The sequence below is a fragment of the Oncorhynchus clarkii genome, chromosome 23 (genome assembly GCF_045791955.1).
Source record: "Oncorhynchus clarkii lewisi isolate Uvic-CL-2024 chromosome 23, UVic_Ocla_1.0, whole genome shotgun sequence".
NCBI classification, from domain to species: Eukaryota; Metazoa; Chordata; class Actinopteri; order Salmoniformes; family Salmonidae; genus Oncorhynchus; species Oncorhynchus clarkii.
In genome coordinates, this window is record NC_092169.1 from 6,376,689 (window position 1) to 6,389,877 (window position 13,189).

At 43.3% G+C, this 13,189-nt stretch overlaps 1 protein-coding gene across 4 annotated transcripts in view; it reads right to left on the reverse strand.

Annotated features, from left to right (window-relative positions):
- The window catches only part of LOC139381954 (echinoderm microtubule-associated protein-like 4), an 85,123-nt gene that overhangs the window by 46,318 nt on the left and 25,616 nt on the right, over window positions 1-13,189 (reverse strand). The window contains exon 1 of one of the 4 annotated variants that reach the window (XM_071125840.1): window positions 8,519-9,050. The exons of 2 other annotated variants lie outside the window; for them this stretch is intronic. In XM_071125840.1, the coding sequence (XP_070981941.1) occupies window positions 8,519-8,597 (79 nt within the window). In that variant the 5' untranslated portion in view covers window positions 8,598-9,050. Of the gene's footprint in view, window positions 1-8,518; window positions 9,051-13,189 lie in introns of those variants that run through there. One more of the 4 variants, XM_071125842.1, reaches the window with a different exon arrangement.

The following is a 13,189-nucleotide window of genomic DNA, read 5'->3' on the forward strand; positions in this document are numbered from 1 at the left end:
ACCAAATAATGTATGCAGAGCAGAATTAGGTCGATACCCGCTAATTATCAAAATCAAGAAAAGAGCAGTTAAATTCTACGACCACCTAAAAAGGAAGCGATTCCCAAACCTTCCATAACAAAACTATCACCTACAGAGAGATTAACCTGGAGAAGAGTCCCCTAAACAAGCTGATCCTGGGGCTCTGTTCACAAACACAGACTCCACAGAGCCCCAGGACAGCAACACAATTAAATCCAACCAAATAATGAGAAAAAAAGAAGATAATTACTTGACACATTGGAAAGAATTAACAAAACTAGAATTCTACTTGGCCCCCCTAAACAGAGAGTACACAGTGGCAGAATACCTGAAAACTGACTGACCCAAACTTAAGGAAAGCTTTGACTATGTACAGACTCAGTGAGCATTGCCTTGCTATTGAGAAAGGCCACCTTAGGCAGACCTGGCTCTCAAGAGAATACACAGCCATACACCAATCTACTCTTACATGGAATGTAAATCAACCATCAAACAGACTAAGACAAGACCAGGGGAAATAGCTTAAGCCTTAGTACAAAGCTATCAACCAGACCACTATCACAGAGACACGGAGACCAGCAGAGAGCCGAGGCACTCAATCCCGAAACAGAGACCAATCAAATCAAATCGTTAGTAGTCACATGCTTCATAAAACAACAGGTGTAGACTAACAGTAAAAATGCTTACTCAGTGAGAGGAGAGCTGAGAGGGTCTGAGAGAGCTACGGTGCTGAGACTACTCATCTTGTCTGATAGGGAGGCCACAGACACAAACGCGCCCACAGACTCACGCTCATCCACACAGCTGTGATAAGAGCTCAGTGGGTGAATCCTGGGCACGGAGGAGCAGTCTTTTCTTGCAGTCTTTTCTTTCTTGCTCTCCATCAGCCTATATTGTCCTGTACTGTTAAAACATGTGCCCCCTCTCCTTGCAGGGTGAAAGGCTTTGACCTCATTATTGGACATAGTTCGTCTATCCATTCGTCTATCCATTCGTCTATCCATTCGTCTATAATTCGTCTATCTGAATCCCTGCTTAGATGTGATACAGGGCTGAATCAAGCAGCCAGGGGGTGTGAAATTCAGTGGGAGTGTAGGCTACAGCGTAAACTCACTGAAGACTCTATTCTCTAGCCTTCTTTTGATACTGACTTTGATGTGAAACAATAGCAAGTACTACAGCACTGAGCTGGTGGCACACAACACACAAACATGGACAGGGAACAACGCCCCACCCCCCCCACACACACAAACTCGCCACACACATCAATCAAATATATATACTTACCGAGACTCTGATGTCCATCACTGCCATCTTGTTAATAACAAAACACCACAGTTACAACAAGACTTTTACTACATATCTTTACAGATCAGAGATACAAATACACTGAAATGCAAAATGTAAAAGTGTTGACTCCAGGTATTTCCTTAATAGCTAAAAATATTAAAAACTTCTAAATAAATAGTTTCAACAGTATTAAAAACTTTTCCATGGCCATTACCAAATACCCCGGCATACCGCCCAAGCCTACAATCTACTATGACAACTTTCAAGAGTCAGTTGAAAGCCGTCCCACAGTTTGGGAACCACTGATCTATACTGAACAAAAATATGAAATGCAACATGTAAAGTGTTGGTCCCATGTTTCATTGGCTAAAATAAAAGATCCCCAAAATGTAACATGTTAGTAAGCTTTTTTTTGCCAAGAGTATCCATCCACCTGACAGGTGTGGCATATCAAGAAGCTGATTAAACAGCATGATCATTACACAGGTGAACCTTGTGCTGGGGAAAATAAAAGGACACTCTTAAATGTGAAGTTGTATCACACAACACCACTGATGTCTCAAGTTGAGGGAGCATGCAACTGGCATGCTGACTGCAAGAATGTCCACCAGAGATGTTGCCAGAGAATTTAATGTTCATTTCTCTAGCATAAGCTGCCTCCAACGTCATTTTAGAGAATTTGGCAGTACGTCCAACCGGCATCACAACCGCAGACCACGTGTAACCATGCCAGCCCAGGACCTCCACGTCCGGCTTCTTCACCTGCGGAATTGTCTGAGACCAGCCACATGGACAGCTGATGAAACTGAGGAGTATTTTGGTCTGTAATAAAGCCCTTTAGAGCTGAAAAAAAATATCTGATTGGCTGGGCCTGGCTCCCCAGTGGGTGGGCCTAATTCCTCCCCTGCCCACCCATTGCTGCACCCCTGCTCAGTCATGTGAAATCCATAGATTGGGGCCTAATGAATTTATTTGAATTGACTGATTTACTGTAACCCAGTAAAATCATTGAAATTGTTGCACGTTACGTTTATATTTTTGTTCAGTAGTTTTTATTTAGAACAAAAAAATCTGTTAGCCTTCCAGTACCCTTCACATGTGTAGCTTGTTGTTTATGTTGGCCTATCAAAGCAGCAAAGAGGTTCAATGTGTAGCAAGTGGAGTGAGATTTCAAAAACTTGCGAAATGAGTATGCTCCAAATGAGCATCCAACAGGTAGGCTGTTGTTTTTCTCTGAATGGGGTTTGGTAGAGGGCGCAGCATGTAGCTGTTTAGCTTAGCTACAGCTAGCTTGGCTTCTCCAATCAAGACGGGCCCTGTTATATGGGATGATAAATAACATTGTGGCTGCTTCAAGTTAGCTAGGTCTAGGCTGTAGCCGAGTTGCCTTGGCTAACATTACTGCGTCTCTCACGGTCCCATCTCACACTGGCCTCTCTCCCTCGCGCAGCAGTACTCAGGTTAAAAACGTACATTTAAAATAGAAACGCATGTATTAAGAAAATCCAGATATCCGATAAAAATTCATGATACTTTTGACGTTTATATATTTTTTATATTCATAAATATTGTTATTGAAATAAAAATACTACTCATATCATAGAGAAAATGGTAGCGCGTAATATGACACCAATTGTTGCTTTGTAGCACCTACAGATGAAACATTATGTCGCCTTAAAGGAGGCCTGGGTAAGCCCAAAATGTGAGAAATATGCCAACTTTGAGCAATTATTTCTCAATTATGCTTTTAGATACAAAAATGTCAAATATATGTCAACAAATCTTTCTTTCAAAGGAAAATTTAAATGGATTACATTTTCATGAAATTCCCAAAATCAACTATTGTCCTGGTTTTGTATGGAATACTTTTGCAGTCATGGCCTCTGCTCTCTCCCAGCCCAGGTCACTGTCCTATCAGTGTTTGACAGACATTTGCTACGGGAGGACTCTCTCCTCCCCCTCCTTCCATCTCTTCATCCCACTCCTTCACATACTGTAGGTTTTAATGAAGGAGGGGCAGCCATGCTGGATTTACATATTCACATGTCATTTGTTGTGCGTCTGTCCCCTGAGGTATATCTCCATAGACACACACACACAGTATGCTAGATAGTGTCAGAGATCACTCGGGACTCAGTATGTTTTAACCATGCCTTCAGGTCATCTCATTGGACACGCTGGGACAGAGTCTGCATTGGGACTGGGTTAGAGAAACCACACTGCTCAACATGGTAAAATGCACACACACACACCCTCTTTCTCACTCACACAGAGGGAGAGATTAAGGAGATTAAGGAGGGGCAGTAGGAGAACGTGGGAAAGTAGTGTGCACCTATGTGCTGATTCATGATCCCAGCCTCAGGCAATAGATAGTATTACAGTAAGCTAAAAAAATAAAAATACATATGCACAAACGCAGACTACCACGCGCGCGCGCACACACACACACACACTTCAGTCTGAGTTTTTAGCTTTCATAATGACGTGGGAGCACAGCCATGCATTGACAAGGTCACTCTCCGCATCTTACTCTCTCGCACCATCCCTCTCTTTATTGGAATCTGTCCTTTCCTTCTTTAAACCTCGCCACATGCTCTCTCATACTTCTGCTGCTTGAAGGGAATCCATTGACATACACTCAGTGGCCAGTTTATTAGGTACACCACCCAGTTCATGAAAATGGTTTGCTCCTACAGACAGTGCAGTGCGTCACATGGTCCTGGTCACAGATGGACTATTGCAGATGACCACATCGGGTTCCACTCCTATCAGCTAAAAACAAGAAGCGGCTTGAGTGGGCACATGATCCCCAACACTGGACAATTGAGGAGTGGAGAATTATTGAAAAAAATATATTCTCCCCGCAATTTCTGTTGCGTCATGCTGCTGACAGAGTCAGGATTTGGCGTAAGCAGTATGAGTCCATGGCCCCAACCTGCCTGGTGTCAACGGCAAAGGCTGGTAGCTTAATGGTGTGGGGAATCTCATCCTGGCCCACGTCAGGTCCCTTGATACCAATTGACCGACGTGTTCATGCCCCGAAGAATTCAGGCAGTTCTGGAGGCAAGAGGGTCAGACCCGGTATTCTCGACCCCTCCCGTCTCAGCCTCCAGTAATTATGCTGCAATACTTTGTGTCGGGGGGCTACGGTCAGTCTGCTTTATCTGGAGTATTTCTCCGGTGTCCTATGAGAATTTAATTATGCTCCCTCTAACTGTCTCTCTTCTCTTGGAGGAACTGAGCCCTAGGACCATGCCTCGGGACTACCTGGCCTGATGACTCCTTGCTGTAACCAGTCCACCTGGTTGTGCTGCTGCTCGACAGAGTTTCAAGTTCCTTGGTGTCCATATCACCAACAAACTACCATGGTCCAAAGATACCAAAGACAATCGTGAAGAGGGCACCACAAAACCTTTTCCCCCCTCAAGAGACTGAAAAGATTTGGCATGGGCCCCCAGATCCTCAAAAAGGTTCTACAGCTGCACCATCGGTACCAGAGCGCCAAGTCTAGGTCCAAGAGGCTTCTAAAACAGCTTCTACCCTCAAGCAAAAATACTCCTGAACATCTAATCTTATGTCTACCCAGACTATTTGCATTGCCCCCCCCCCTCTCTCTTTTACACCGTTGCTACTTGGTTGTTATCAATGCATAGTCACTTTAATAACTCCACCTACATGTACAAATTACCCCAACTAACCGGTGCCCCCGCACATTGACTCTGTACCGGTACCCCCCTGTATATAGTCTCACTGTTGTTATTTTATTGCTGCTCTTTAAATTACTTGTCACTTTTATTTCTTATTCTTATCTGTATTTTAAACTGCATTATTGGTTAGGGGCTCGTAAGTAAGCATTTCACTGTAAGGTCTCCCTCCACCTGTTGTATTCGGCGCATGTGACTAATAAAATTTGATTCGACACCTCAAGTCCTCAACTGGCAGCTTCATTAAATAGTACCCGCAAAACACCCGTCTCAACATCAACAGCGAAAAGGCAACTCCGGGATGCTGGCCTTCTATGCAGAGTTGGAAAGAAAAAGCCATATCCCAGTCAGGCCAATAAAAATAAAATATTAAGATGGGCAAAAGAATATAGACACTGGACAGAGGAACTCTGCCTAGAAGGCCAGCATCCCTGCGTCGCCTCTTCACTGTTGACATTGAGTCTGGTGTTTTGCGGGTACTATTTAATGAAGCTGCCAGATGAGGACTTGTGAGGCATCTGTTTCTCAAACTAGACATTCTAATGTACTTGTCCTCTTGCTCAGTTGTGCACCGGGGCCTCCCACTCTTTCTATTCTGGTTAGGGCCAGTTTGCGCTGTTCTGTGAAGGGAGTAGTACACAGCGTTGTATGAGATCTTCAGTTTCTTGGTAATTTCTCGCATGGAATAACCTTCATTTCTCAGAACAAGAATAGACTGACAAGCTTCAGAAGAAATGTATTTGTTTCTGGACATTTTGAGCCTGTAATCGAACCCACAAATGCTGATGCTCCAGATACTCAGCTCAGCCTAAAGAAGGCTAGTTTTATTGCTTCTTTAAATCAGCACAACAGTTTTCAGCTGTGCTAACATAATTGCAAAAGGGTTTTCTAATGATCAATTAGCCTTTTAAAATGATGAACTTGGATTAGCCAACAACTTGCCATTGGAACACGAGTGATGGTTGCTGATAATGGGCCTCTGTACAGCTATGTAGATATAAAAATATTTTTAAAATTTCACCCGTTTCCAGCTACAATAGTCATTTAGAACATTAACAATGACTACACTGTATTTCTGATCAATTTGATGTTATTTTAACGTACAAAAAATGTGCTTTTCTTTCAAAAACAAGGGCATTTCTAAGTGACCCCAAAGTTTTGAATGGTAGTGTATGTCTGCCTATAATTATGCATGTGTAAATCTGTGTGTATGATATAGTGAGAGCGGAAAAGACAGAAATAAAGATTAGATCTGTAATCGGCGACTTTGTTTTCTCATTCATGCTCCTGCCTCTCTCACTCAACACCATTTTGATGTATGTTTTTCTTTCATTTGAGGAGGGTGTGTACTTTGAAGAAAGGCGGCACGGGGAAGAGGGGGTACGACGAGTACCTTGAACGTCGGTGAGAAGTGAGGGAGGGAAAAAGAAAAGGGAGGGACAGCATTTGCCAAATTAAGTGTTGTAATAAGAAGACAGAATACCAACTGGCCTACTAACCTCTCCCACAGCCCTAAGAGTGCCTCCTCACTACATACACATTGTACGTACACACACACACACACACACACACACACACACATATATATATGGCCATATACACCACACCTCCTCAAGCATTATTGCTTAAATATAAACTGTTGAACATTGTTACATATTACACACACAAACATACTAGTTACTCATTGACCAGCAGTGCATGGACTGGTGCAGTACTGCGTGGCTATGGCCATGTTCGTTCAAGCACAAAGCCAGGAATTAGTAACACCTTAACCGGCTCCCAGAACCACCCACCCCAGCCCTGCAGGCCTACTGAGACCATGAACTTATGGACACACCGCTATGATCTATGACACCCCCTTCCTTCTCTCTACCTAACTCTGTCTCACTCCATCTACAGCCTGAGCCATTACATTTTTTTATTTCTCTCTTCTGTGTCTCTCTCCACCTCATGCCATGCCCAGTGCCACGCCCAGTTCGCCACGGTGTTGTTGACGAAATGCGTTTTACTAGCCTGAGTTATACTCTACACCGCCATACATTTTTTACATTGTGAATATTGCAAAACCCAAATGAAAAAAAAAAAATGGGGGAATTGTGTAGGCTTACCTTGGCCTGACATTTTTAATAGCGTGACCAAATTCTTATTTTCCACCATCATTTGCAAATAAATTAATTAAAAATCCTACAATGTGATTTTATGGATTTTTTTTCTCTCATAGTTGAAGTGTACCTATGATGAAAATTACAGGCCTCTCTCATCTTTTTAAGTGGGAGAACTTGCACAATTGGTGGCTGACTAAATATTTTTTTGCCCCACTGTAGGTCCTGGATGGCAGGAAGCTTGGCCCCAGTGATGAACAGGGCCGTTCTCACAACCCTCTGTAGCGCCTTACGGTCAGATGCCGAGCAGTTGCCATACGGAACGGTCCGCTTAAACTACTGGCACACAGCTCGGACACCCAAGCATACCCCACAAGACATGTCACCAGGTCTTTTCACAATCCCCAAGTCCAGTACAGACTATGGGAGGCGCACAGTTCTACATAGAGCCATGACTACATGGACCTCTATTCCACATCAGGTAATTGATGCAAGCAGTAGAATCATTATTATTTTTTTTTACATAAAAATACACCTTTTGGAACAACGGGTACTGTGAAGAGAGACACGGGTACAGACACACGCACATTGTAATATCGTTGTTTTACATTTTGTATTGTAGATATGTAGTGGTGTAATAATGTTATATGATGTACTGTTTATCTTTTGTTTTGTGTGTGCTATAAGTGCCTTAATGTGTTTGGACCCCAGGAAGTGTAGCTGCTGCCTTGGTAGCAGCTAATGGGGATCCTTAATAAATACAAATACACACTCAATCCATCCGCCTCTCTCACTCTTCTCGCTGATACAAATCCTCCCTGCTATAAAAAGACGGACATCTAGACAGCTTTACTGTCTCGGTCCTCTCCTCAGACCAATCAGCAGCAGTCTCAATGGGGTGAGCTCTCTGAATGAACAGTGAATGGCTTGGAGAAAAAGGTCATAACGACCCACACACAGACAATAAAAAGAGTGCAGATGTAATTGTGTGGGCCCTAGTCTATGGATAAAAAAAGTAAATGAGCGGCCACACACAGACACACAACACACACATTTTCCTACTTCTATAGTTTGACTACAGAACCACCACAGGATATGACCAACGCACGCTTAGAAAGTATTCTACGTTAGAACCACATGCATGCCATTTCTGGTAAACCACACAGACACTATTGTATTGCAGAAGACAGATTCTGGAGCTAACGCCACCTCAAGTGCGTAGCTGGGGGGAAACACCATAGAGCACACACACGCGTCAATGAGCCTCCACATGGAGATCGCGCTCCACTAACCTCCGAGCTTTGATTCTTTTACTCTGTCTGGGAACAGTAACAAAAGCAATACTACAGCAAAGCAGGGCAATGAAGGCTATTGTAGTACGGTTACAGAACAGTAGATTACCGGCGCAGTGGTTGTTCAGCACCGCGTTGGTGGTCGTAGAGTTGCATGCTGGGGCCACAGACACCGAGCCCTCCTCCATTCTCCTCTCGCTCCACACACACACACACACCTTTGGCAAGATCCAGGCAGCTTCCTCCCTTTTTTACTGTCTGAGAGTGTGAGGGAGTTTGCTGGCTTCACCGATAGAAGTCTGCTGTGTGTGTGACTGTATATATATATATACATACACACACACACACACACACACACACACGAGTGAGTGAGTGATAGAATATTCCTCGTCTTAGGCAGTCCAGTTCTTCCTCACTCTCGCTTTCTTGAGTCTAGTTCCTTTGTTACTTTTTTTTATATCCGGTACTAGTCTTCCTTGACAGCAGGCAGAATGATTCTTGGTTGTCTGTGTGCAGAGAGAATGCTTTTGGTCTCCCCCTCGTTCTCTCTCGTCTGGGTCTGCTTTCTCCCCGACATGCGCTAACACACAGTGCCAACGATGCACGCTCACACAAAGCCCAGAGTGAATGAGCAAGAGAGTGAGGCAGGAGGAGGAGGAGATAAAGACTTTAAAAAGAAAACCTTGGCTGGCTCAGGGAGTGGCTAAAGCCGAGCTGCTGCTGTTGGCTCACAGATTTTTAACCTCTGGAGTGCTGACAGCAAAACAGCTCCTGAAAATCGAGAAAGCAAGGAGAGAACAAGGGAGAAATACAGGGAGGAGGGTAGACCACGTAGTGGTGTCAAATTCCCCCTCCCCCAGGAGCCTTGCAGGAGTCCCTATACCCTACTCCCTTCCCCCTCTCATCCTCTCCCTGCTTACCTATCCTCTCACAGACTACTTTCACACACCTCTCACCATCACAGCAGTCACCTTACAGGACTGACAGTCTTATACCGTCATCATACCCACTTAACCTACCTACCGTCTGACAAGAACCGTACCACCCTAATCACTATGCCACCTTTAGAACTGGGCAATTCAATAAATTCATTATTATTCACGTAAAAGGATATAACATCACCCTAGAATTACAATGATATGATGTGAATGTTCCTTGAGATGATGTAAAATAACATTTCAAAACCTGGTCTGGTCGAAATGAAACCCACTGTTCCTCACATGAATGCAGGAGCACAGCCAGGCTACGGGGTCTGAGTGGGAAGCAGAGAGCACTATGATAGAAACCCATTCAGTGCGTTCCTGCCTATGTTTCACTAAGAATGTATCAAAGTTTGGGTGGAACAGAGTGCATCATGTGTGTGTATATATATAGGCATTCTGAAGAACCTTCTTTACCATGTTCACGTGTATGTGGGTCTTTAAGACCGCACATGTGTGCATAGCCTAACTCCTGCTAGCTACGTAGAACACAGTTGAAACTGAACCTCAGCCCTGTGCCTTAGTGTGCCAGCATTCAAAAACAACACAGGCAGGGTTTTGTGAATTTGAGGCTCGGAGGGAGAGCGGGTCCCAGCCGATGGCGGCTTTCAAACCAGAGTGAACCACTTAACTCTCCACTGTTTGTGAATGGGGCACTGTCGCAGGGCACAGCCAGAAAGGGAGAGAGTGAGGACAGAGAGAGCAGGGAGATAAGAGAAAAAGGGAGTGAGCGAGAAAGAAAGAGAAAAATGGAAGAGAGAATTCTTTCAAGATAGCACTCTGACAAGTTGGAAGGAGAAAAAAAAAAAACTGGAAAGGGGACTGGTGACTAGCCTGGAGGAAAAGGAGAAACAGAAAAGGGAAGCCATTCCCACAATATATTTCTATAATGGGCTCTGCAATGACTCATGGTATGGACAAGGATGGGGTTCTCTCACAAGATGGATGAATAGAACAGGTGAAAGGAGGAGGGGCCAGTGTCAGCGGTGTGAAAGGTGAGATAGCCAACTGTGACACTGCAGTTGTCCTCTTAGAGAAGTAATGAGCTTTTAACACTTGACAGTAGGGTTGGGCAGTATCCAGATTTTCATAACCTCCTCTCACCCTTGAATTTCCGTTATTGCCGGTTTAGTACACAAATGGGCGCAACAAAAAATGTTTTTTTAAACCCATTGGGCATCTATTACCAGAATGCTAACAAAATTAGCACAAGTAATAGCACATGTGCATGGAGGCTGAAGGCTAAATACGCTAACAAGTGCAAATGAAAATAAAATTAATTGCAAACACGGGCAATCCAGCTCATGAAGTTATATAGGTAGGAGCTACAGAATGTCATTTTTGGTGAGTTTATACTTACAAGTGAACGTGAACAAGAGGCACTTAGCAAATTAGCAATGTTTTGACGCATGCAGTACTGGCTCTCCAGCACCTGTCTCTGTGTGGAGTCTGGAGTTGCTAGGGCAACGAGCCTGCCTGCTCTAAGGAGGGAGGAGCAGAGAACAGAGTGGAGAAAAACGCAAGGAAATGAAGATAGCACTGGCAGCTGTGCAAATAACTCACCCAAAGAGCTTTGCCTACTCAAACGCAGAAGAAATGTAACAATATGATGCCCCATCACCTTATTAATTCAGCAACTTAGATAGAAAGTTAAACTAGGGGTCGTGTTAACGCATCATTTTCAGACAGGAAGAAAATATAAAAACAAATATATTGCTGCGTTTCGTAAAAACAGATCTAAAATTATTCTTATTGTAATTCCTGCTCAGCGTCAGACTAATTTTGTGCTTCAGTTGCACTTCTAAACTCGGATGAGAATTCAGGATTGGGCATTCTATCAGCAGAGTGCTGCAACTGATTTTTAGTTTTTTTCCCTCGGGAAAGCCATTTTTCTCCAATAAAATGCAAAACCAACTTTAAGCAAGACATTAGGAACTGTAGCTGGCTACATTCTTTATTTGATAGGCCTAAACATTAGAAATGTGTCATGAAATGTGTTTCATTTCATTGTTTTTTTAAAATTCCTTTACTAGCCAAATGTGTTGCACTAATCTATTTTCTGTGATGGAAATCTATAGTTGCACATCCCTGATCACTATTGAAGCAACAAAAAAAAACACTTGACTTTCAATATAAAATGCACCCCTTGTTAATACACAGCTATACTCAACTGCTCCCACTTTCTCTTGTTGTGCTATTTAGAAACGGGACTGGCTCAACTGTGCTGGGGAAGTAAGGTTAATAATGTAAAATAATGTGACAGTTGAAATAAGAACTGGATCTGATTAAAAAAATAAAAAATAGCAACACATAAAATGTATTTGAAAAACTTGAAAAGAAATCGTTTGAACAGTATTGATGCTATTGAAAAACCATCCTGTGGCCATTTCCAAATACCCCAGTATACACAGTATACCGCCCAAGCCTAACATGCTGACCAGACCGGACAGGTCGCGTGCGCGAGCGTCGCAAAATAAATGTAGAAATCCATGTTATTCAATTATTTCACCCACACTGCTCGAGCTTGCCAACGAGCGTCTGTGACGCCAAGGGCTAAAATAGAACTCCTTTCTATTTCTGATGCAGATCGCATTGAAAGTCCTGCCTCTCCCATCTCCTCATTGGTTATACCCACGTGGGTGATTGAAAGACAAAATGTTTTGCCGGTTGTTGTGGTAAAAGTGTAGATGTCAATCACCATATAAGTTCAAAGATGAAAAAGCCTGGAAGGAGGAGAGATGACTAGAAACGATTCGGTTGGCCGTTTTATGTGTGGATTAATTGTCGGAGTAGAAGACCTTGTGCATTCAGGTAAAATAACAACTCAATGTTTATATTTCAGGACAAATTAGCTTGCAACAGCAATCTAGCTAAATAGGACAAATTAGCTAGTAAGTGCAAGCTAACGAGCTAAATTGCCATACATGTTTAATGCTTTTCAACCTGTCCCCAAATTAATGTCATTGGTTGAGAGTTTGTTTTGATATTTTAACCTGCGTGTCGTGATTGCGTTTGGTGTAGGAGGACAAAATACATTTATGCACGATAGCGCACGATGGTGCACGTGCGCAGCCGGTTTGGGTTCCGTGTAAGTGACAGACAGGTCAACTGTTGTGAGGTCAAAAGCCAGCACACAGAGTTCTCGGGAAGGGACGGTTTATCTCATACCTAAGCACAGTCAAGTCAGGTCAGCCCCCATGGCCCCTCAGACATGTGACACAACAACTCCCAGCATGCTTTGGTAGCTAGACGAGAAGTTGTGACCATGTTTGCAATCATTCCCAAAATACTTTTCCAAAACAATTTGCTGAAAATGTACTGTATATCATTGCTCCTGCTCTCTACTTAAAACGTCTGGCGTTAGCTCAAGCTTTTACTGCCATCTGAAGGAAGATCAAACCTAAATGTGGAGAGGAACTGCAGTAAAGTCACCAAAATAGAGCTGACAGGAAAGCGTAAAGGTGGCAGGATAGCAGAGCACACTTGAATAATGCTACGCGGCCTGTAGAAATGTTGAAAATGTACTGTTCACAAAACAATATCCATTACAGGTTAGAACACAAGAAGTTACCGGTAACTTCCAGCTTTATATGTAAACTTTCCTCGCTAGCTTACAGCTGAAGCAAACATAAATTCACTACCTTAGTACCTCGTTTGTGATAATACGCAAACCATAACACAAAACTGGCTGATTTCAAAGCGGATTGTCACCGAAAACCTTATTCATTCACTTAGTCTCCCCCTGCGTCACATCTCTCCCAGTCAAGACCAACTTTGCATGAGACTGGAACTGACTGTGT